This window comes from Aotus nancymaae, unplaced genomic scaffold (assembly GCF_030222135.1).
Source record: "Aotus nancymaae isolate 86718 unplaced genomic scaffold, 86718_ANA_hifiasm-v0.15.2.pri h1tg000067l, whole genome shotgun sequence".
Taxonomy (NCBI): Eukaryota; Metazoa; Chordata; class Mammalia; order Primates; family Aotidae; genus Aotus; species Aotus nancymaae.
The window spans coordinates 20,878,348-20,904,039 of NW_026988482.1; the positions used below are offsets into that span (position 1 = coordinate 20,878,348).

The 25,692-nt window shown below is 45.6% G+C and overlaps 1 protein-coding gene across 2 annotated transcripts in view; it reads right to left on the minus strand.

Moving 5' to 3' along the window:
• The window catches only part of FYCO1 (FYVE and coiled-coil domain autophagy adaptor 1), a 77,991-nt gene that overhangs the window by 45,241 nt on the left and 7,058 nt on the right, over positions 1-25,692 (minus strand). The window contains exons 1-8 of one of the 2 annotated variants that reach the window (XM_012470779.2): positions 19,754-19,884; positions 19,090-19,257; positions 15,076-15,182; positions 13,533-13,658; positions 8,751-8,857; positions 6,832-6,975; positions 3,443-3,533; positions 56-2,482 (exon numbers count right to left, since the gene is read on the minus strand). In XM_012470779.2, coding sequence (XP_012326202.2) covers positions 56-2,482; positions 3,443-3,533; positions 6,832-6,975; positions 8,751-8,857; positions 13,533-13,658; positions 15,076-15,182; positions 19,090-19,144 — 3,057 coding nt within the window. In that variant the 5' untranslated portion in view covers positions 19,145-19,257; positions 19,754-19,884. Of the gene's footprint in view, positions 1-55; positions 2,483-3,442; positions 3,534-6,831; positions 6,976-8,750; positions 8,858-13,532; positions 13,659-15,075; positions 15,183-19,089; positions 19,258-19,753; positions 19,885-25,692 lie in introns of those variants that run through there. The other variant, XM_012470778.2, reaches the window with a different exon arrangement.

Consider the following 25,692-nt stretch of genomic DNA (forward strand, 5'->3'; position numbering starts at 1 on the left):
CACCAGGCCTGCCCAGGGAGATGGGTAGAGCTCAAGTGGTTGAAGCTAGTATTACCTTAAGTCTGTTCTGGTAGTCCATGATTTCAGCACTCAGCTGGAACTTTAGGGTGTCGAGCTCCTGGTGTGCAGCTTCCTGGAGGCTCTGGGCCCGCTGCTCGGCCTGGGCGAGCTGGGCCTGCAGGCCAGGCAGTGAGCTGGCTTCTGTCTTGGCTGCCTTCAGCTTCTCCTGCAAGCTCTCCTTCTCTTGCTGCAGCCCAGCTACTTGGCGCTCCAGGCCCTCTCGCTCCCTTGAGGCTGCCTCTTTGGAGTCCCGGAGCTCCTGGACAGCATTGGCCAGTGCCTCCTCCACCCGCTCCTTTTCCATGGTCAGTGCGCAAACCTGGATGCCCAGCTCGGCTGTGTCCGTGTTGGCCCGGTGCAGCTGCTCCTGGAGCTCAGCGTGCTCCAGCTGTGCTTCCTCGGAGCTGCATTTGGCCTGGGACAGCTCCTCCTGCAGGGCCCGCAGCTCCTCCTCCCTCTGCTGGGCCTCACCGGTCCTCTCCTCCTGCAGCATCCCTTCACGCTCTGAGCACTGAAGCAGCTCCTGGACATGGGCCCTGTTGAGGGCTTCATTCTGTTCCTTTAGCTGCTGCACGAGGGTCTTGTGCTCGCTCAGGACTGCCTCAGCCATGCTTAGCTGGCTCTGCACCTTGTCCCGGTCATCCAGAGCTGCCCGCATCTTAGCCTGCAGGTCCACCACCTGAGCCTGCAGCCGCTGGGCCTCCCCCTGATGGACTTCCAGCTGCGCCTGAGACACAGCCAGCTGTGCAGCCAGCTCATGGGCTTCACTATCGGGGAGTGGGCTAACTCCCTGCTGGTCTTTCTCTGCTGTGAGGACCTCAATCAGCTGGGTCTGCTGGTGGCACTGGCTCTCGAGAGCCCTAAGCTCTCTGTGCCGGGCCTCTGCCAGTTGTCGGTACTGCTCCACCTCTTCCCGCAGCTGCTGGCACTCACCCTCCTTGCTCTGCAGAGTGGCCTCCTTCTCTGCCACCTGGGCTTTCATGGCCTTCTTGGCCTTCCTTACAGCCAGCAAGCTCGCCTCCATCTGCTCGCCCAAGTGCCGGATGCTGGCCTGCTCTGCCTCCAGGGAGGCCAAGGAGCCCTGGATGGCTGTTTCCCGCTGCTGCAAAGCCTGGTAATCGGCCTGCAGGGCCTGCAGCTTGCCCTCCAGGAGCTGGTTACGCCCAACCACATTCTGTAGCTCCTTCTCCAGCTCCCTGTTGGCCTGCCGGAGCTCTTCCTCCTGGCTGCCCTCCTGCACCTTGGTATCGTCTAACTGTGCCCCCTGCAGGCTCCTCTGCTCCTCCTCAAGCTTCCCACAGGCCACTTGCAGAGGGGAGTTCACAGGGACCAGGGTCTCATTCTTCTCATCTGCCACTGGCAGTTCTGGGCCAGGCTGCCCAGCAAGCCGCTCCAGCGCACCCACCTTCTGGCTGAGGTGGTCTTTGTCCTGGATGAGCTGCTTCTTCTCTTCCTCCAGGTCACTCACATGTTGGTTCACCTGTGCCAGCTGGGTCTCCAGGAACTGCAGCTGCCGGGTCAGAGATGTTACCTCTTGCTCCAGTAGCTCCTTCTCCTCCTGTCGCTGTTTCTCCTCCCGTCTCAACTCTGCTAACTCCTCCTCTCGGGACCTCGAGTGGGCCAGCAACTCCTGTAGCCGTTGCCAGAGCTGGTCTGCCTCCTGTCCCTTCCCAGACAACTCCTCCTGGAGTGGGGCCACCTCCTTCACCAGGCGCTCCAGGTTGGCCTGGGTGTCCTCCTTCAGCTGCAGCTCCTTGGCCAGCTGCTCCAGCTGGGCACTCTGCTGCCTGTTGACCTCTTCAACCTTGGTTCTCTTCCTTTCCAGGGCTCGAAGCTTCTCCTGTAGCTCCTGGATCTCCCGAGCCGCATCACTGGGAATGGGTTCTTGTTGGCCCTTTGTGTCTGGTGCCGCATCAGCCTTCTGCTGAGCCATAGCCAGCCAGTCTGGGATGCTGGCTAAATGCTGGTTCCTCTTGCCCAGTGAATCCCGTGTGGCCTCAAGCTCCTGTGCCAAGGGCTGCAGCAGGGACTCCAGCTGCTGCAGGGCTGTGTGGTAGTCCTCCTCCTTTTCTGCTGCTCCTAGTTCCAGGGCCTGCAGGCACATCTGCAGCTCCTTCACAGTGTTCTGGGTGGCCTGGGTGACCTCCCTCTGCTTCTGGAGCTCAGCTACCAAGCAAGTGAGGCGAACGTTGTCCTCTGCTGCAGTGCGCCCCCTCTCCCTCTCTGTCTGCAGTTGCTGCCCTTGCAGGCTGACAGCTGCCCTCAGCTCCTGGTTCTCTCTGTCCAGCTGCTGCATGCGCTCCTGCAGCTGCTTTTCCCGCACCTCCAACTGGTCCAGCTCTAGCCGCATCTCATCAAAGCCCTCCAATGCCTCATTGTTTAGGGGACTGTTAAGGTCAAAATTGGATGCCATCTCTTGAGTCTGGGAGGAAAAACACAAAAGACAAGTGTGGCTGAAGCTACATGGTTACTCAGAAAAGCTTTAGAGTTTAATGAGAGCAGAGGTAAAAATACAGGCATTAGCTGTCCTAAGGTTAGTCTAAAGAACTATTCAAAAGACTGGAAGAATCCCTTGCTCAAAGCATCTGCCACACATTTAGCAGCACACTGCAAAGACATGCAGTCACCCATGTGAGGTCCACTGAGATACAGACTTACATTTCCCATCCAGCCTCCTTCAGCTTGATTAACTTAATGGACATTGTCTCTGTGATAAATTCAATTATATCTAAGCTGTTGTTCATTCATTGTGCCATACCCATACCTGTAACTTCTGACATGATTAAGCCACAAAATAAGGTAAAAGATTAATTTATTATCTACTCTTACTGTTCCTTATATTGATCGTTTTAAATTTTTTATTGCTGATCAGTTTCCATAGAACTATATACAGCTGTGATAAATTCACATTTCTAAAAAAATTAACGAAGTACCCCTACCTACTAACGTTGACTGAGCCCTCACATATGTCAAGACCTTAAGCAATTAACATATGCTTAAGAACTGTACACACACTCCCTCATTTATGAGCTAAAATGATTTTTATTATCACCATCCTGTGGATGAGAGAGCTGAAGGTTAAGTAATTTCCCCTTGGTCATAGCTGGTAGGTGAGAGTCAAGATTTGACTCTGTCACTCTGGTGCTAAACTGCTTTTTTAAAAAATACTTTAAAATCATTTAAAAGAACTTAATTTTAAGAGAGCCTAGATTCTATTTGGTTGAAAAACCCAGACTCCAGGGAATAGCGGCTATAACTGAGTGGTTCTATTGCTGTGGCTGGAAGAACAGGTGTCTGAGAACATCACCCTTGAGTTGCTAGGGGCAAGGATATACCCTGGTAGAAGCTACAGTAAGATAATTCCCAGCCTTCCTGGCCTTACCTGCAGGTAGCTACTCATCAAACTGCTCATGCTGGAGCTGCGGCTAGGGGGTTTCCATAGGTAAGCAGAAGAGCCAGTGGCCAGCGTCCTCCTGTGGGGCCACAAAACAGACATACCTGTATTCAGAGCAGGAAACATACACACATGGAGGCCTTGCTGCTCACTAGGCAACCAGGTGGTGGTAGGGGACTGCCTTCCCAGGTAGAATGTAAGGAAGTCAAACCCAACAGATTCCACCACGGAGCACAGCTACACTGGTCTGTAACAGATGAATTCCATGGCTAGAGTTTTACTATCATGGCATTCTTCCCACTGCCAAAAAAGAATTAAGTGAACATGTATTTTCCAATTCTTGGTTAAATTTTCCTTGAGCTTTTGGTGCCTCCCTCAGTCTGTCTGCCAGTGAGGAACAAGCAGCAGTCAGTTTGCTAAATAACAGTCACACTGTGCTTGGGGGGCCAGCTGCCGCTCTGTATGACACAGCAACAGAGGGAGGCCTGCTTCTAGGTCACATAACCAGGCCGGACAGCGCAGATACAGAGCATTTCCCTCATCACAAAGTTCCTTTGGATGGCATTGGTTTATAAATACAAAGACTTGTGTGATTAACTCTCATTTAGCAGGAACACTAGAAACTAAACACATTTTTACTTCATCAGAATCATCTCCTAAATCTAAAACTATTGTGTTTTCAAACTTAGTCTCTACAACCCAGCAATTGCCCTTTGTAGTATCTTCCCTGAAGACAGTCACATATGTACATAAGGAGACGGTGGGGATGCTCTTGGTAGCATCGTAACTGGAAAAAGGGAAACCAAACCAACTCTACATTGCTAGGGACAGAGATATAATGTGGTTTATTCACCCAGCAGAATTCTCTACACCATGGGTTGGCATTCTTTTTTAAAAAAAAGGGCCGGATAGTAAATATTTTGGTCTTGTGGGCTATATGGTCTCTATCACTCAGCTGACACTGCTAGTGTAAAAGCAGCCATGGACAACAGGTGAATAAATAGGCAAAGCTGTGTTCCACATGGCCCTGTGGGCTGTGGTTTCCCAACCCAATTCTATACCTATAGAACTCCAAGTATAAACAGATACAAAATCTCAAAAACAATGCAGAATGAAAACAGCAGGTTGCAAAAGAATAGATATCACATGATTCAACATGTGTAAATACACACACACACACACACACACACACACAGAGTATTTACAAATACCCAAGTAATAGTGAATGCGTAAGATTTGGGAATCTTTACAGGGCCGCTGATTACAGGGCCATGATTACTTCTGAAAGGGGAATAAAGGAGAAAGGATGGCAACTGATTGATAATATTTTATTTCTTAAAAAAAGTATTAGACATAACCAAACCTCCCCACAAGAGCCAGCCTGAAGGGGATCCCACTGGGATAATTGGATAAATGGGATAATTTAAGCTTCAAAATAAATAATGTCAGTAACAGAATGTACTTGACTGTATTGAATAAAATAAGAATCCATGAGTCAATACTGGTGTAAATGAATAAATGGGGAAAACGGAAAAGATATTCCTCACAGTAGAATGCCAACTAACAATGTAAAAGGAACAATGGAGTTAGAAAATCACTCTGGTAATGATGATGGTAATAACTGCTTCAGGCAAGAATTATCAAATAGTATTAAAACTAATACATGACAGATGTAAGAGAAAAAAGGATAATAATGTAATTTCAGTTGTCTTCCCATAAGATACATATTCATTACAAAGGGAGAAATAGTAACTTTTGGAGAAACCTGCCAAGTCTCGCCTTACCCAGATGACTACCGTTAACCACATTAGCAACGAAACAAATCAACATTGTGTGCCTCCAGACACAGCGTGCTGACAAGGACACGACATCTGAGGTATTCCTGCCAAAAATGCTTAACCTAAATCCAACAATGAGGAGACATCAGACAAACTCAAACTAAGGAACATTTTACAAAGTAACTGGCCTGTATTTTTCAAAAATGTCAATGTTATGAAAGACAAAGACTGAAAAACTGTTCCAAATGAAAGGGGACTAAAGAGGCTTAGCAATTAATGAATTAACAATTAACATGTGATCTGAGTTTAGATCTTAGATTATAAGAGACATTATTGAGATAATTTGTAAAATTTGAATGAGGTCTGTAGATTAGATAGCAGTATTGTATCAATGTTAATTTTCTGATTCTAATAACTGTACTGAGTTATATAAGAGGATATCCCTTGATTTTAGGAAATACGCAATTAAGTACTTAAGAGAAAAGAGGATCAAGTCTGTAATTTACTCTCAAAAGGCTTAGGAAATAAATTAATATGTAAATAGAAAAAAGATAAACAATTATAGTAAAATATCAATAACCACAGAATCAGGGTGAAGGACAGATGCGTACTTTGTACTATTTTTGCAACTTTTCTATAATTCTGAAATGATTTCAAAATGTAAAAGTTTTAAAAAGAATATCTGAGTCAGGCATGTTGGCTCACACCTGTAACCCCAGCAGTTTGGAAGGCCAAGACAGGAGGATTGCTTGGGCCCAGGAATTCAAACCAGCCTGGGAAAAATGGCAAGACAATCTCTACAAAAAATTAAAAAAGGATATCTGAATATGGCAAAATGTAAGCTATTAAATCCTAGTGGTTTTCATGTGACTAACGTATTCACTACTTTTCTCTATATGTGAAGTGTTGCCTAATAAAAAATATAAATGTTAAATTTTAAAAGCCTTATTAACAGAAAATAAAACAAAACAAAGAATGCTGGACTTGAGTTCAACCCAAGTCACGTGTCCCAGACCTGCTGCCCACCACCTGGGTGACTTTGTCAAGTCCTCTGATCCTCTGAGCCTGTTCCTCACACCTCCTTCCTGGAGCTGATGTAAGGACTCTGGTGATGTGTGAGTGCCACACTGGTGTAAGATACGGCTGATTTGATGGTCTCAAAAAAGAAAAAAAGAAGAAACAAAAAAGCAGCAACCTTTCCTGCAACACTTATGTGGACAAGCTGTGGCTTCCACTCCCTCTCCTACTGCTAAGGAGGCTTCTGTAATACTCAGTAAGAACAGGCAGGGGGAAAAGGCCATTCCTCCTCGAATGCCCAGAACAACAAGTGCCTTAAACAAATTTTAAAGCCTTGGGTTTTGCAATATGCATCTCCACTGACTCATGCCCTGGCCCATCAGATTGGTTTAAGGTTGGAGCCTTCAGATGTTATTGTTAGTCATGATTCAAAAAAGTCTGTAAAAGGAGCTGGTATAAGAGTTGAACAGTTTTATGTAATTCACTGAGCAAGCAAAATTGCTTTGAGTAGACCGATGGCAATCTTCAAAACTTCAAATGTCTCTTTTCCTGTCTTTTAAATCAAGCAATCCTTCAAAGTACCTGGCAAATGTTGGCCAGGCAGCATCCAAGTCATAGCCCCTCGATGCCAGGTCAAATTGAACCTCAGTCAGCTCATAGAGTTGACCCACAATGTCCGAGCTCAGCTTTGGCTGCAGAAAGGGGCTTCTTGCATAGTACCAGTCACTGCAGAAAAACATAAGACATGTCAATTATAAGAGTTAAAACGATAAAGAAAGAGTGAATTTAATCAGTCCTCCCAGTGTGGCTCTACCTCATCAAATTCCAACTCAGGTTACTAAATTAAAAGACACAGGCACACAAACCAATTTCATTTTCACAGTAGAAGCACATAACTTTCAAATAAGCTTGCTCTTCTTCAAAGAAATTACTGCAATGATCTGGATGCTTATTCATTTATTATATATATCATATCTACTTCTCAAAAAGGATATGGGAAACCTTAAATGTCAATTACTTGCCAAGAAAGGGCAATTATAGGAGAAAGAAAACTTCCTTTTTAAAAGATTACTTTCTATTCCATTTTCAGAACTAAATATGGGACACCAAACTCACTGCTAATTTCTGTCCAGATACCACTTTAAGAGCCAAGGAACAAACTATTTAGAAATGTTTCAGCACCATAAGACAGGGTGAGAAAAAAAATATATAAATGTTATCTGCATTTTGAGGTAGCGATTGTTTCATTTCAGGCAAAGTAACAAGAATTTTAAAAATATGGGTCTGAGCACGGTTGCTCATGCCTGTAATCCCAAGACTTTGGGAAGCTGAGGCAGGAGGACAGCTTGAGCCTAGGAGTTCAAGGCCAGGGTGGGCAACAGATCCCATCTCTATCACAAAAATAAAAAATAGCTGAGCATCGTGGCATGCACCTATAGTCCCAGCTACTCGGAGGCTGAGGTAAGAAGATCACTTGAGCCCAGCAGCTTGAGGTTACAGTGTGCTATGATAGTGCCACTGCACTCTCGCCTGGGCAAAAAAGTGAGACATTATTGTCTGTGAACTGTGATTAAGTCAAGCTGTTTATGCATCTTCACCAAACATCTAAAACAAAATAACCTTCAAATCAAATATGCAAACTTTTTCAACTCATGTCAAATCACAAGGCCTGTCACATGCATGAGAAATACAAGTACATCTCTGTGCAAATCAATCTTTAAGGTGACATAATGAAACAAACGGTTTTCCCTTTGTAGTTTTTTTAGATTCAAAAGTGATTTCTTTGAATACTCCCAAGGGAAAGAGGCCAGTCAAGAGATGCTGGAAAACCCAAAGAAGTTTAGTTGACTGGTACCTGATTTGCAGTTTCTAAGCTGACACCCATTCTCCCCTTTAGAGACTCAATTCCTGCCTCTCTCCTTCCTTCTGCCTTCCCTGCTGAGGCTTCAGCACTACCTGGACAAAGGCTGACCACCCACCTGACCTGTGCTCTGCAGCAGTGGCTCCCAGTTCTGGCTGCCCACGACAGTCTCCAGGGAGTACAGATACCCCAGTGGGTGTTCACTCAGTCCTCACCTGGCAAGGTGAGGACTCAGGCACAGTAGTGTTAAAAACCCCACAGGTGATTCTGCTGAGAGGCCAAGGTTGTAACCTACCTGTCCAGTAGTGCTGGCACCAAGGACATGCCATCCACCAGGGAAAATGCCTGGTATCAGGAGTTAAGAGAGCAACGAGTGAGGCCTAGAGAAAAGCATTAAGCCCTGCCGAGCCTCACTTACCTATAAAAACTCAATGCTACCTGCCCACATGTGCCAAGGACTTTGGGAGGAGGGGTGGAAGACAATGACAGATGTGGAAGGAGTCCGCAGGTGTCACAGGGGACACAAATGAGTGCTGCTGTTACCGTATTATTATTTAATAATTATTGTCATTATTATTAATGAAATTTAGTTCATTTCTGCATGGGATGGTGCTAAACCTCAGTCTTGTCCTGTATTTACCTGGTCACTTTGGTGTTCATGAAGCACTGCTGTAAGGTGTCTGCCAACCTCTGGTGCACCAAGGAGTAGCGAATAAATGCTCTTCCTTTCCCCAAGGATGTTCGGAGCTGGAAAAAGCAGATCACATAGAGCCAAAGAGCTGTTAGCCTAACTCCAAATACAGACCTGGTCTCATAGATGGCTTGTGAAAAACAGATACAGGGCAGAAAACGTCGCCCAATTCTACCCTATACATTGTCCTTCAAAGGACACAACACATTTGATACTAGCATTCAAATGTTAGTATCAAGAGAAAGGCTTGAAGTGGCTTGAACTACTTGCAGGCCTTCATCTAAGAATAATCTGCAGACTCCAGCAAACTTATCAAGGAAGATATATTAACGAGAGGCTTGGAAACATCTGTGGATTCTGTTGGAATGTCACTTTCTCTCCTCTGCTCTATCAGAATCTCTGGGTTTGGAGTCAGATAGAAAACCAAGTAAAATTCAGTTTTATTTTAGAGTAAAACCTGGAGGTAGGTAAATGAAGGGCTTCTCACATCAGAAGTTAGCTTGAGGAGGAAGAGGTGGTCTCAGCTCAGCTAATGTTGGTTTGTTTTTAAGGTATTGGGGGAACAAACGCAGCAGATGCATGTGCAGAAGGTGCGTGCGTGCGTGCATGCAGGGGACCTGTAAAAAGTCTTGCTCGCCATGTAACTGCCTCATCTGTGTTCCGTGAAACCATCAGTAACATCCACAAGTCTGCCAATGCTTTCCTGATTGGAATTCCTGTTCTTTTCCAGATATGCCAAATCACTACATGGAGTCAGAAGGAGACCAGGGGTGTCTCTAGGCAGCCCAGTCATACTGTGCTAAGGACAAGATGGATATGGGTCTGTCTCACAAGTTTGGCATGGATGACACAGGAAGGCCCAGGTGCAGGCCTGCCTTCAAAACCTCTCCCCATAGAGCCTATACCTAAAAACCAATTCAGAAGAGAAGATGTGACTGGAACTGTTTTGAGGCTTAAATTCACCACTCAAAAGCTTGTTGTGATGGAGATGGGATATGTTGGTCAGAGACTCTGCCATGAGTCTGCAAAGCAGGGCTCTGCCAGCTGGGAGTATACAGTGGCCAAGACAGATAGAATAAAGGGGACAGCCACAGAAGACACTTGGACAAGTTTGCAAATTAGGATTCATATTCCTGATAGGTCAGCCCAGAAGCTCAAGAAAGCAGGCAGGAATTTAAAACCTCTTGACCTACCACATGTATCTGCTCTATCAGGGTCTGGCTCTGGATAGGGTGAGCTGGGACCAATACCCTCCCCATCCCTTCAAAAGTCAGAAATATTTAAAGTATGTATATGCGTTGTGGGAAGGGATAGCAGTGGTTTGCCAAAGAGGGTTCCAATACCCTATACTATTCAGATTGTAATTCTGACACTATACTGCATCAGGAAATACTCAATGGGGTAAACATCCTGGTGTATAGCACCTTTTAATTCTGAGCTAAATATTTCCCAGCACAATGGGGTAAACATCCTGGTGTATAGCATCTTTTAGCTCAGAGCTATATGTCTTCTTACTGCTGACTCAAGGAAATGATACCATAGGACGTGGTTTTTTTTGTTTTTTTTTTGAGACGGAGTTTCGCTCTTGTTACCCAGGCTGGAGTGCAATGGCGCGATCTCGGCTCACCGCAACCTCCGCCTCCTGGGTTCAGGCAATTCTCCTGCCTCAGCCTCCTGAGTAGCTGGGATTACAGGCACGCGCCACCGTGCCCGGCTAATTTTTTGTATTTTTAGTAGAGACGGGGTTTCACCATGTTGACCAGGACGGTCTCGATCTCTTGACCTCGTGATCCACCTGCCTCGGCCTCCCTAAGTGCTGGGATTACAGGCTTGAGCCACCGCGCCCGGCCCAGGACGTGGTTTTTAAAAATAAAAAGGTACTGGCCGGGCGTGGTGGCTCACGCCTGCAATCCCAGCACTTTGGGAGGCCGAGGCGGGTGGATCACGAGGTTGAGAGATCAAGACCTGGCCAACATGGTGAAACCCCTGTCTCTACAAAAATACAAAAATACAAAAAAAAAAAAAATTAGCTGGGAGTGGTGGCAGGTACCTGTAGTCCCAGCTACTTGGGAGGCTGAGGCAGGTGAATCGCTTGAACCTGGATGGCAGAGATTGCAGTATGCTGAGATTGTGCCACTGCACTCAAGCTTGGCAACAGAGCAAGACTCTGTCTCAAAAAAAAAAAAAAAAGGAAAATAAAAAAGTAAGTAGAAGATATTAAATCTTTAAGACATTTCCCCATGTGTGTTTTCTGGGTTTTGGGTACAGCCAGGATACCTGGAAGTGAGGGCAGGCAGCAGCCTGACTTGCTGGCTTTACAAAAATCACCATGACATGTCTGCAGATAGCCGATCTCAGCAGATGTGCAGGGGAGAATCTCGATGGTATATCCTGTCTAAATCAGTTTTCTACTGACGACTGAGGTAAGAACAAAGTGTTTAGTGGTGATAACCAGGAAATTGAGGCAGTTGGGAAGAGCTGAGCAAGGCATTATGAAATGAACTATGTCAACTGTACAAACACACACTCTACAGAATTTCATAAGACCTGACATAACAGCCCAGGTCTGTAAGCTCCCAAAGACAGGAGCTTCTCCTTATTTTTGTCAAACTTACCATTATATTGGCCTTTAGAACATCAAAACTTCTTTAATGGCAAACAGTTGAGGCTATACTTTTAATCATTAAAAGGCCCATTCACTGAATTGATTATAAAGGGAGCTATTTATTTTAAAGGTATTTTTAAACATCCTTTGGGGAAGGGAACAATAGTTCCTTTGTACTGCAAAATAAAATGCTGCATGGCCTTTTTATTTTTCAGATTGTGGGTCTGCTTTCATTACCTAATTCCTTAATTTTTTTTAGCTTCTAATCAGAACCCATATACACTATCCTGAGAAACAATATAATGGCAGCAAAGGACAGAAAATCTGCAGGGTACATGAGAGCTCATTCTGCTTTAAACCAGGCCATTGTGCCACGAGCCCAACACTGAAATACCCCCTCATCACAGTGAAACACAGTCCAAGCTGAGCCCCTACTGAACCTCCAGAAATGGCTTCTTAGAACCTTCACATATTTTAGCCTAAATAGCTTCCTCCTACCTCAAAGAGGTCTGAGGGGGCCTACAAATGCTGCTTATCCATTAACTCTTACCCTCTCACTTAAAGACCCAGATGGTCACTTGACTATTAAAATTAACCAAGTATCTAGCAACTCACTTAGCCTAGGGATCTTCCAAGTCTTTCCAGCCTAAGATGCCCCAGAGAGCAGTCTTCATCAGAGAGCAAACAACTGGATCCTATGGCAAGCAAAGCCCATGCCAGTCACTAAAACACCAACATTCATGCAAGCAAGGAATGCTTTTTGCTTCTAGAAAGTCAGTTTCCATGGCTTCAAACTGTCTAAAGATCTGTCTGCATTGTGAGAAAAGCAGAAGAAACTAGCCAAAAAGTAGATATGTTTTAGCAAACATTTCATAATCCTGGGGAATGGGGACTAAAACTAAATTTATTTCCAGACTTCAGCTGTCCAAAGTCATAAAGTCAAAGGCTTTAGTTGCTCTGATGTGGTGGCTGAGGAATGAAGAGAGGACATTGACAAAGAGAACCCCTTCCACATTTATGATGCATTAAAATTAAAATACTGCTCTACCTCATGGACCCGAGTATCCCACTGGGCAAGACCTCACAAGGCCCACCCACACTAACATGGACATTAAAGAAACTTGCAGAACCAGCCCTTTAGAGCCAGGATCCTTCCTCATCTTCTCAGATGTCAGAGGGTGCAGATGGTGGGAAATGTCCAGCCATTGATATCAGCATATCTAACACTGTCACCCTCTATAAGAAGAAAGTCATCCAGCTACAGCTGGTATGGTTGGTCAGGAGCCCTTCCCAGAATACCTAAGGCTGTGGCGTTTGTGGGCAGCCAGCCAAGCAGCAGGTGTGTTGACTTTAAAGTGACTTCATACTTACTGAAGAGATACTGAAAAGAAAGATGAAATGTACAAACTTCCTGTCCTAAATCTAGGGCTTTACCTGCTCCCTGATAGGCAAAGTTCTTCACTCTTGGATGGACAAGGCTGATGAGAGAGAAGAAAGACTCTCTGGTGGTTAAGGGTGGAAAATAAGCAGAGAGGAGAGTGTGAGTGTGTATATGAAGTATGCGTTTGTATTTGTTGTTCTGGAGTTCTGTGAAACAGCAAAGCCATGGCATTTTGCTGTTGAGGGGCTCAGAATTGAATGTAGAAAGTTTTAAGAAACTTTCATCACTATTTTAAGAAACGTCTCTTGAGATCCCACATCATTCTCATTTCAAATCTAAGTTTCCTGGGCAAACTGTAGGGAGAGCAGCCTAGCAAACTCTAAAAATTTTATCTAAGAAAATGAGTTTTTTTAAAAAGATGGAGCTATCCTATGCTGCACACCTCAAGGGCTGCCATTAGCAGACTTACAATGTGAACAGGCCATCCTGTTAGGTAACATGTAGGTTGTGGCCTAAGGTACATTCAGGACTCAGCATTCTTCCTCTTGGTAAACACTCACTGAAGTGGTTTCCCCAAGCTTGAGGCACCGCAACAATGGGCGTTGAGTATACTTTGACTAGATTTCTTTACCACTCATAAACTTCCACTTCCTCATTTAGCTGTCCGTGGCAAAGGTCTCTGCAAGAGCTGCTTCAAGCAGGCAAAAGGAAGACACAAAGTTGCTGGCTGCTCCACTCAGCTTACCTCCGAGATAGACTTGACAAATCGGATCCCATCATTGGCTCCTTTCACCTTGGACAGGCAGGCACAGAAGTAATCCCAGTAGTCCTTTTTGTTGCCCAGGAGGGTGGCCTTCTCTTTCTGATCAAACTGGGTAGGGAAAGAGACAGGGAAAGGAGGTCCAAACCCACTGCTCTTTATCCCAGCATTCAAATGATAAATAATAACAATAGCTTCTTAGGCGCCAGCACTTGGTGAGACCCTTTATTGGCATTATTTTTCTTTATTGGCAAATCAAGGTCTGCCTGTTCATATCGTTGGGTGGAACACCACCAAAATTGTTATTAACAGATGAGAAATAAGTACAAGAAAAGAGTCTTAAGGGCAATATGAAGAGTGTTAACTATGCTTTGACTTAGGGAAATAAGATAATGACACTTTATCCCAGTTAGTCAACTCGTAAGTTTCAATACGTTTTTCAAATACCTACAATACATTTAAATTAATGTCGGCTCTGAGTCATTTCAAATCCAAAACCAGAATGGGCTTAATTGAAAAAAAGAAAGGCTCAAAAACACTTTTACAATGTTAAAGAACCAGTTGAAATGGCATGAGAGAGGCAAGGCCTTCAGCACGTTCGGGGCCTTTCCTCTAGTGGGCCCGCATACTACATGCTTTGGTGGGATGTGACGTTGCAAAATAATGGTGTCCACAGTGATATAGGTATATCTTTCTGTAATATTTTATAGTATTTTTTCTGATTACAGAAGCAAGACATGCATATGTTATTAGGATAACTAGATAAAACCAAAGAAAAAAATAGAAAAAAATTTTTAACACCTAATACCACTACCCTAAAATAACTTCTAGAGCATTTTCTTCCTGCCTATTTTAGTTGCATGCATTTTTCCACATCTGCAGTGTTCTCCACATCAGCGCTTTTCGAGGTGAGCAGGGATAAGAGGTATACCATCTATACGTTAAAAGAAAACATCCCGGGGTGACCCCAGAGATCCTGACTCAGTCGGGTTGGGGTGGGAGCCAAGAATGTAATACTAACAAGCTCCCAGAGGAGCTCGATGCTGCCGGTCTATGGACTGCACATTGAGTGGCAAAACTCTAAAACAGAAGCCCACGGATAATCTTCAGAGGGTCCACACAGTCTTAGAATCTGCCTGCAAAAATGCATGACTGAGTGTATATGTACGTGAATGTCTTTTTGGGAAGACTCCATAGCTTTCACTACACTCCCAAAGGGGTATGTAACTGCCCCAAAGTTAAGATCCTTGCCATATGATAACCTTCTGACCTACCTTACGATGACCTAAATCTCTAAAGGATGTTCTTGATTCTCAAAGCCATCCTAGGGGCAACATTGCAATTCTCCAGAGAATCACACTTGGAAGACTGAGCTCATACTGGGGACCGCTCTGACCTTCCATCTAACCATGAGGGCTTACTGGCTCCTTGGGCTTTCTGAACCGTATGTTGAATGCTGATGAGTCACCCAAAGAGGGAGAAAAGAAGACAGCAGTGCAAAAATCAACATATTACAGGCATCACTTACTTGCAGAAGATACTCAAGTTTGTAAGAAAATTTATGCAAGCTTGTGCTATCATCCGTGACGGGTTCCCCTGCTTCCTGAAATTCTTTGCTTAGTTCTGTCACAGCATCTTTAAGACAACAAACAGGAACATGTAACCAGATAGTGACTAAACTCAGAAAGAGAAGCAGGAATAACTCAGGAAGCATGAGAAATAAGTGGTCAGTGATACAAAGCACCTCTGAAACATATCCATGAGATATAACTCCAAGTCGAGGAGTGTTGAAATGTACTGACAGCCCACAGATACTTTATACTGCTTGTTGACTGGGCATATTTCTTGTTCACCCTTGTCTGTCCACCACCCAGGGCTGGTAATTTGCATATAGTAGTTGGTCAACAAATGTCTGCTGTGTGAATGAATCATTCAGTCCCTGAATACTGACTTCCAGAAAGCTTTAACCTTTATTCTAGCCATATTTCTTGTTCTTCACTATAACCCTACTGCTCAGTATAGGTAAGTGCAAGATCAGAATACCCAGTATGTGCAAATAATAGTAATAATAATCACAATTCCAACAATGACAACCACATCTGCTTTTGCTAACTGAGTGTCCTTGAGGTGGTAGGCCTTTACATGTGTTTCTTTTATTTAACATGGCATTGAGAGGCAGGGATTCTTATTTCAACGAAACTAAGATGCAACTGATTATAAGATACATCGTGGTTTCAGAGCTGTTAAAATGTGAAAAAAAAAGTACAATTTAGAATCTATGAAGTCTGCTATGATTATCCCCATTTTGCAGATGAGGAGTACACAGAGAAATCAGAGCACTTGGCCAAAGATCATGGGTGGCAAACAGTAGAGCTAGAATAAGAACCCTGGTTTTCTCAAGGGCTTTGTAACTCCAGATCCCACCTCTTAACTTCTAAGAGAATTGACCTCCCTGTGCAGAAAAGAGGGAAACCCACCTGTGACTCTCACTCACTGCCTCTGCTGTGAGACAGAGGGACTATCAAGACACTGGATTTGGTTTAGGCCCTGGGAAACATTTCCCTAGTTGAGATGGTTGGGATGTGCTTGAAAAAACTATCTGCTTCTCTAGCAATTCTTAAATTCCTAACCCCTGCTCCCAAGAACAATGGTTTGAAGCAGGCCTGTCCAGAATTGAAGCCAAGCCTAAGATGGCTGAAAATGTAATCAACACTGGCCCCTCAGGCAATGCTTAGCAAATGGCAGAGACTGATTCTTACGAGTGACTGTTGTCCAGATGTACCTTCCTAGAAGTGTCTGCAATGTCTGGCACTGACGACCAGTGAGCCAGGGGCCTGGGAGAGACACAGAGCCTTCCTCCTCCACCCTCCTTCCTCCTCAGCCCAGATAAACACTTGCAACCTGATCTGGGAACTCCTGAAACTTTGAAGGAGGAGACTCTGGACACGAAATATGAAATTTTCAGCTCTAATCTCTGATACTTTAAATAATATTACCTTTACAGGAATTACTATTTGATTCTTTCAATAATCTTGAGAAGTGGGTGTTATCATCAAACCCACCTGGCACATGAAGGAAGCAACTGTGCACTGGAAAGGTGAAGGGACTTGTCCAACATTTTTAAAGGTTAAAAGAGAAGCCAGAAGCTGAGGACACCCCGACTCCAAAGTCCTTGAAACTGCTGTCACCAACAGGATGAGTGGGCTGCCCCGCAGAGGAGTAAAGGCTGTTTACCACACAAAGGCGCCTGAATTAAGGACATACCACTCTCATGGTAGATGCCATAGATTTGTATGCTTATTAAGACATTTACTGGCCAGGTGCAGTGGCTCATGCCTGTAATCTCAGGACTTTGGGATGCTGAGGTGGGTGGATCACAAGGTCAGGAGTTCGAGACTAGCCTGACAAGATGGTGAAACCCCGTCTCCACTAAAAAAGAATACAAAAATTAGCCAGGCGTGGTGGCAGGTGCCTGTAATACCAGCTACTCAGGAGGCTGAGGCAAGAGAATGACTTGAACCCAGGAGGCGGAGGTTGCAGTGAGCCGAGATCATGCCACTGCACTCTAGCCTGGGGGACAGAGCAAGACTTTGTCTCAAAAAAACCTAAAAAAGACATTTACCAACAGATGAAAGTGGAGGATACTGAGAAAGTAGCACCTTTCAAGAATTCCCACCAAAGTGCTCTATGTAAAGAACATGGAAACCAGCCCAGGATGTTGGAGGTGGCCAGACTCAGCCAGTGCATGAGACAGACAATGGTCTAGATCAGAAGTTCTACCTGAGAGTCCCCTTTTCACCCTCTTCCCTCCCAATAAGGACCTCCAGGTCTCAAAGTTATCCTCAAGAACCAGATAGTGAAACATAGAAATGGAGAGACTTCTTAAGGCCAATGGCAAACTCAGATTTGCAGAGACTAGCATTTTACTTTCTCTGCCTCTCTGTGTAGATTTTAAAAAACATCTAACATTTTAGCTAAAAGTAGACTAGAGTGGTTAAGAACATAGACTGGAGCCAGGTGCAGTGGCTCATGCCACTTAGTGGCTCTTAGCACTTTGAGAGGCTGAGGCGGGTGGATCACCTGAGGTCAGGAGTTCAAGACCAGCCTGGCCAACATAGTGAAACCCTGTCTCTGTTAAAAATACAAAAAATTTACTGGGCATGGTGGCAGGCACCTGTAATCCCAACTACTAGGGAGGCTGAGGCAGGAGAATTGCTTGAATCCAGAAGGCGGATGTTGCAGTGAGTCAAGATGGTGCCGTTGCACTCCAGCCTGGGCAACAAAAGCAAAACTCCATCGCAAGAAAAAAAAAAAAAGAGCATAAACTGGTACTGGGCTGGTGGTATAGAAACCCTGGCTCTGTTCTTGACTGGCTGTGTAACCTTGGGCAAGTTACTTAATCTCTCAATGCCTGTTTCCTCAACTGCAAAATGGGAATCATAATGGTGCCTAGCTCACAGGATCAAACATGAGGACTCAATGCGTTACTATCTGTAAGATATGTGCAGAAGAGTGCCGGGTGCACAGAAAATGCCATGTAATTGCTAGCTATCAGAGACCCAAGCCAGAACAGACGCAAGATTAAAAGGCTGAGAAAGTGTTTTTTATCTTGTTGACTTTGGAACTTCAGAATGAGAACTGCATTGTGTCTGTGGTAGGCCAATGGCTCCTGGTACAGGAGATAACTGCTCATGGTGTCTAAGCAGTTAGGAGCCTGGGCCTTTAGTATGTCAGGAAAGTGTCACAGCAGACTCTACAGGCATGGAGGAAGTGGTCAGCTTCAGACTGTGTAGTATCAAGCGTGCTGGAGCTCCGAAGAGCTTAAAGATCAGCACTGGTGATGAGTTAGGATAGAAAACATAAAAATTTTGACCCCTGGGACAGCATCTGAAAGGGTGAAACCTGGAATTCACAGCCAAAAACAAAATAGTCCATTTCTCCTGAGTCTATGAAGCTTTATCTGAACCTTCCTCTGCCTTGCTTTTTCCAGTGAGATGAGGAATACAAGTCATAGCCTCTCTCAGTGGACAATGCTGAGCTCAGAGAAGTCTGGGAGGCAGCAAGCCTGGACCTACAGTACATCCCAGGCAATGGGCCGTCCACCAGCCAGGACCTGGTGGGGCAGCAAAACAAGACAGGTGGGTCTCTGTTCTTCCTGTTAAGTGGGAGAAATAACATTCTTTCCCAAAGGAACCGACTTCATCAGAGCCAAGAAGTTTGGGATTTAGCCAAAGACTTAACAGGCAGCTTGAAAACACACATATGTGCACTAATGGAAATCAGAGCCAGTCCTGGAGCAGGGTGTATGATTTTGTTTACAAACTGGCTGTACAGTCCTCTGAAAGGAAACCAGGCAAGCTTTCCAAGCCTTATACAAAGTGGATATGTGAGCCCCAACTATTTCAATATGATGTGAGCTGAAGACTCCAGTTACTCCTGGCGTGAACAAAAATGAAAGGGTTGAATTTCAACTGGCAAAAGCAAAAAGCACAGCCACAAGTCCCTCAAAACCAAACTCAGTCTGCTTAGCAACCTACCATACCTTGCAAGTCTCGGATGATTCTCTGGAGCTGGCTCTCTGCATTGGTGGAAGCCATGGTGAGTTTGCCTTTCTTGGCGGTGTGTCTCCTGCTTGGGTCCAGAGGAAGGCTCAGAAGTTCGGCCCTCCTGTGGCTATCTGCTCAGCAGTGGTTAGACTCCATGGTGGCACCTGCACGGGGGAAGAGCAAGCCATGGAGGAAGCAGACAAAGACAGAATTTAAAGACAATATTAGAGGAACTCTGCTCTGAGCACAAAGGACGCCCTATCTGGGTGTATTCCCTCAACAGGAAGGCTTGGTCTTTCTGTGTGGGCCTTTGCTCCATGGACACTCTTGGGTTTGTTTCTGACACACTTATATTAAGACACGGTGACCTTGTTTGGGGCTTAACAAGAAATTAAATCAATTATATTGCAGCCTATTCTTTCTGAGCTCACTTTCCATTCACCATAGATAGGACTGTCTTACTTTCCTTTAAAAAGCTACCCAGTGGCTCCCTCCATTCCCTAGACAGAACAAGTACAGCTCAGCTTCAGACAGCTCCGCTAAGCCTCAGGATCCCCATCTCCCCACAGCCAGCCCCACATCCTCTCCAGCCTTTCTTTCTCTAAAGAATGGTTAGTCTCTAGCCAGGCAGTGCTTGGGGGAAAGGCTGAGGACACATACCCTCAGGGCTTCTGGACCAAGGAAAGTCAGGCTTGCCTGGCAGGGTCCTGGGAGGTTTGCAGCCTCCAGCTCCCCAGAGTCCAACTCAGCCTGGGTATGCAGATGCTGCCTGGCCTTTTCTCCAGAGGCCTGCATAACCCCGTACCAGGCAAAGGACATAGCTCTATTTTTAAGCTCAGTTACAGTCCTCTCCCAGCTGGTGAGTCCTGAGTTATCAGCCCTACTTACGCAGCTGTTGAAGTGATTTAACTGTAGGGCTGAAAGCCAACAGAAGTTAAAGGGATGTGAGCACATTGGAAAGAGGTCTGGAAAGACATCTGGACATTTCTACGTCCTTTCAGAACCTCTAATTCTTCCCTTATCCAGTGCAAAATAGACAGCAAGACTAGAGATGGCTGTGGCGGCAGCCAGTACTAAATGAGGGTCTATTGTGTGCAGGGCTGTTACATGCTTTACACACATGATCGCTTTTAATTCATCACTTTGGTGGAGTAGATAACATCGTCCCTGTTTACAAAGGAGAAACTGATGCTCAGAGGAGTCATGTAACTTCTTTAAGGCCACAGGCAAGTAAGATGAGGAATCACAGGTTTGAATTGTGGTCAGTCTGATTTCAAATCTGATGGTTTTTCCAGTAAGTCCTACTGACTTTTTAAGACTAAGCCACTGTCACTACAGCAAATGACCAACCACTTCCACCGGCTCGAGGTACCACCACGAAGTCCAGCGTCTTCCAAGTAATGTGAACACCCTGAGTGTTCTAACATATGCCACCTCTCACTCTCCCACTGCCACCTTACCCTCACAGCTCCAGGAGTCCAGGCAAGCAGATCCTGGCATGGAAATCAACCCAGGCACAAGCTCCTCCAAATATTTATATAAGGATTCCTGCCTCTGTCCGAGGAGAGAAGGGCCTATCACAGGGCGGACATAACGAGAGCCTATTTTTAACTAACTAGCCAGGGTAGCTGTGACTCAGTGCAAACAAGACCCAAAGAGGGCTTCTCTGGCTTTGGAGGAAGGAAACAGTCAGACACATGCCTGTACCACAGTCCCAGGAATTCGTGGGTGCCAGAGAGAAGAGCTTCAGGGTATCCACAGACAACCCCCTGAACCTCCCAACAAATGTTGGCACCCACCCATCAGGGACATCAAACTGAGGGTAGGAGTGCTTTACGAGAAGCCTGCCTGCCTATCCCTGGGTGTCCCTCCAGGTTGCCTGCTGAATACAGGGCCTGAGCAGGGACCAGCTGGGACCCTAGAGAGAGCCAGAGAGGATAAAGACCTCCACTATCAACACACAGCTGCCCCAGCACATTCCATCAAGTGCCTACTATGTGCAGGCTGGGGATACAGAGGCACACAAGACACATTCCAGCCATGGACAAATCTGGCTACCCATCAAGGAGACAGATGGAAAAATATCACATATCCAGATACAGTGGAAGGGGCCCCCATAGAGATATGGATAAAAAGTCATGGGTACTCAGCTCTGAGAAGATATGAACTATGGTATACAAAACAACATGGAGGAATCTGAAATGCCCTGTGCTGAGTCAAAGAAGCCTCTCAAACCATGACAACTGTGCAATCCCATTTATATGCGATTCTGGCAAAGCCAAATCATTAGGAGAGAAATCACATCAGTGGCTGCCACAGAGCCTAGGGGAGAAGGGAGGGTCTGACTACAAAGGAGCACAGGGAAATCTGGGGGGCAATTCTGTTTGGTGCCTTGATTACGGTGATGGTTACATGACTACATGTATTTGACAAACATATACTTGTCACAACTCATATAACTGTAAATTATATCTCATAAAAAAGCATCATTGTGATGAATTTGTAAAAAAATCCAATGGGATCTGAGGAAGGGAAAATTTAATTCTCCTTGAGGAAGGGAGAAGTGGTGGGCACTCTGTGATGGCCAGACCTAAAAAATGAACAGGAGGTCACTGGAGAGAGCCAAGAAGGAAAGGATACCGGGGCGGAGGCACACAAGAGTAAAGGCTGTTTCTCTAGCTGCATTTCTCTTATTTGACTGCTGCCAACACAGAGGAGCTTGCAGTTTCTGAGAGAAATAATCCTGGAGGAAGATTGTCGTTGGTCGTGAGACCAGCACGTCTGCTGGGGGTCTCTTGACCAGCAAGAGGGTCCTAATACCTGGAAGAGAGAGTGCGCGGAAAAAAAGGGAGATAGAGAAGATGGGTCTGGAGGTCTGAAATGAGCTATGCTCAGATCAGCGATTTATTCTTTGTGCACAGAAGTTTATATATGATTTTACGTACAGTGACTGACGTCAGTTTTCTTACAGAATCATTATCAGGGGAAAAAACAGAAAGTTACAAGGTAACCAAAGGAGGTTCAAAGTAACCAAGGGAGGGGGCAATATGCGAGCTTAACTAAAGGTCACAAAAGATTCTTATCCTCTTATCCATTGTTACAGAAAATGACGTTAAGACAGGTGGGCAAGCAATAAATCAGGAAGGGAGCAATTTTCTAGTAATACAGTGAATGATCTCAATGCTTCTGTGACTACAGGTAAACAGAGTCATAGAACTAGCCCAGAACAGGGGCTTCAACAGAAAAACAATAAGCTGGCATTACCTCAGTCATGCTCTAAGAGCAGTGAACTAAGAGTGACTCTCTGTAAGCTTAACATTTCCCACGTCTTCCTGTCACCACCTCACTCGACTGCACCCAGTGGAGGGAAGTCTGGGCTCAGACTCCGTCATGGCGGAGACACGGAGGGGCCTCTACGCTGGTGGGCGATCCCCACAGAAGATGACTGGAGTGATGCCCTGTGAGTCTTCAGATGCAGCCCACTGGGTGTGTGTGTACACTTCTGACCATGTCTGTGGAGAGGGTGGAGGTTGGGAAGGAGGCGATAGCAACAACAGATCCTGAGTAGCTCTTCCAGGCTGTGGCCAGGAGAAGGGAGGAACCACACGACCAGCTGGATTTTCTAGAAACCAGACCTAATTGGAGTCTGGCACGAGGGAAACAATGTCTGCAAACCCAAACCAGTATCTTGGCATCATGAGCCTGAACACAGACAGCAATATGCTCCTTTAAGACTTCTTGGTGCTTTTGTGATACTGCCCCTGTGTCAGCCCAAAGCAGGAGGCCTTGTCAGTCTGACCTTCCAAGTGTGTTCTCCACTGGCGTCAAGCTCCCAGGTCATGGGGTGAGCTGTTCCCAGCCACTGATTACACAAGCTGACTTTCCAAAGAGCTTGTGTCACCACCAGGGTCATGAGCCCTAAGAAACTGCCTGCCAGGCCTGTGGGGTGTGGTGGGCTTCCCCACTCTGATTCTCAGTCACCACCTCACAGGGATTCAGGAAATAAATCAGAGCTTCCATAGAGAACATGGTCACCATGGGGATGCTATTTTCATGGACTCAGCAGCTTGCCTCCCTTGCTCCTCCGTCTTGGTCTGAGGTCATTATTAACCAACAAAAGGCAAAGAATGGGCATGATCTCTCTCCAAACATGATCAACTTTCTTGTGTCTCTAGGTAAGCTTACCCTTTCATTGAGGGATAACAGACTCCTGGTCTGAACCAGCCTGATCCTGACATCTACAACCCATTGGCAAACAGCTGTTCTAACTCAGGAGACACTCAAAGCTCTGTACACACTACCATGGCTACTTCAGCACTGGGGTAAGGACTCTGGGACTCACACACCTCACAGGGCCCCCCGCAGTGTGCCAATCACCTCATAAACCCACAGTCCTTGTTGCACAGCATGTAAAAACCTTCATTGCTGTCTCTGACAAGCTCTTCTAAATAGCAGAGAAATACGTTTTATACAATCTTTGGAAGCACTGGATTTCCTTGTCAACAACTCAAAATTATGTTTAAGTCTATCGAAAATGTCTCAAAACATCAAATTTTCTAATAAAGAGGAAAAGGGACTCACTGCATTTTAAAAAATTCTTATTTTTCACTTGGTACTAGTGTATGAGTTCTTATTCATGACCTAGGTATCATTTTAGAGGTAAAGGATGTTCTCTGACCTCCAAGTTTTTTTAATATCTGCCCAGATGCCCTAAATGCCTTAAACAATAGCAACAGCAGTGTAGTCAAATTAAGACACAAAGATGCTGACTGACTCATGTAAACTTATTTGCACTACAGTACAAGTGACTAATACTCATAATACTGCCCAGAAACTGGCTCAGACAGCAGCAATAATAGCATCTGAGTAGCCACACAAGGAAAGAAGAATCATCAGGGGAGGAGGATGTTGGAGGCGTGGAAGTCAACCTTTCTCCGCCTTCAAAATTCTGCTCCCAACACAATAGCTAAGGGCTGACCCAGAGAGGGCACCTTACAGTTGTATTCCTCCCTCAGTCCCAAATACGGAGGAGCATACCAGTTGTAAATTCTCCCCTGACCAAGAAAGAATGTTAAGGACAAGGACAGATAAAAAGGCAGAAAAGCCTTTTTGGAAGAGTCCATTGCCTAGGCCTGGTTCAGCACACCCAGTGGCATCTATATCTAGTTACCACCTACAGAAAGGGAGGCACTTGGCTGGTACCTGCAGTTTCGAAGGCCTGGAGGTCCTGCTGGCCCAGCGCTGGAACAATCAGTGGGCAGGCAGCCTGCCCTCCCCAGAGCTTCGAGAGGGTGGCTAGGAGAGTGTTCCGGAGTTTGCCAGAGGCAGGTATTTCAGCACACGTGAACAAAGACTCATTAGGTGACCCAACCCCTTGGACCTATGATTAAAGTGTTAAGCCACTGCATGCCTGGGTCATCTTTCCCAAACACTCCTTCTTGTCATCTTCTCTCTTAAAGGGAATGAGAACTTGAGGCTTTGTCATCGCTTCTTGAACCTTCTCTTGGTCCGCTCCCTTCCACCAACAATAGCAGGTTCCCTGGTTACTCTCCCAGAACACATACAAAACGGCCACTATTCTAGTCCATGGACCCCAGAGAACAGGGCCTTGAGGGCTCTGAGGGGTTGCTTTTGAATCTGGGGAAAGCCAAGTCTTTTTTTTTTTTTAGTGAGGTGGGCGGCTGATCAAGGGAGGAGCCACACCTCTATACTTGAGGCTGTGGGGCTGAGAAAATATCCAGGAGGTGATGATGACAGGCATGAGAATCTGGGCAGTCTCTGGAACAACTGCATCAATAATTGAGAACTCAACTGATGCATCTACTCCTGCACCAAAGAATACAGGCCCCACCTACATGGGGAAAAACTACAGACCTCCAAAATTATATGCTCTGAGACCTCTCCTGACTAAGTGTCAAAGGGGTCAATCCAGCCAGTTATGAACTAAGAAGTGAATCTCGGAGAGAGATCCAAGATGGCTGATGATTAGCAGCTCGGGCACGTACCTCCCAGTGAAAGAGCAAAGAACGAGAGGACGCCACACTTTCAGACGAATATTAGTTGCTCACGGACCAGGAGATTCCCAGTGGAAGAGCTCCATGGGTCGCCAGGGCGACTCTTGTGGCCGGCGTGGCGGTTTGGCTGGTGCCTTAGCACGCCAGTTCTTGGTGCAGAGTCCGGAGATTGCCGGGCAGAAAAGCACCATCAATCTTAACACCGCTGTTTTGGCCGGCTCAGTGGATTGCTCAGATTTCGGCGCAGGGAATCAATAAGTTGGACGTCAGAGACCCAGTTAGAAAGTCGGTAATTATAAAGACGACAGACAGACAAATATATAATGAAGGGAAGAAACCAGCGTAAAAAGGTAGAGAATACTCAAAATCAGAATGCCTCTCCCTCTACAGGGGATTGCAATTCCTCATCAGTAACGGAACAAGGCTTAATAGATTACACGTGTGTTCCAATAACAGCAGCAGGTTTCAAAACGTGGGTGATAAGAAACTTCTGTGAATTAAAAGAACTTGTTCTAACCCAATGCAAAGAAACTAAGAACCTTGAAAAAAGGTTTGACGAAATGTTAACGAGAATGGACAATGTAG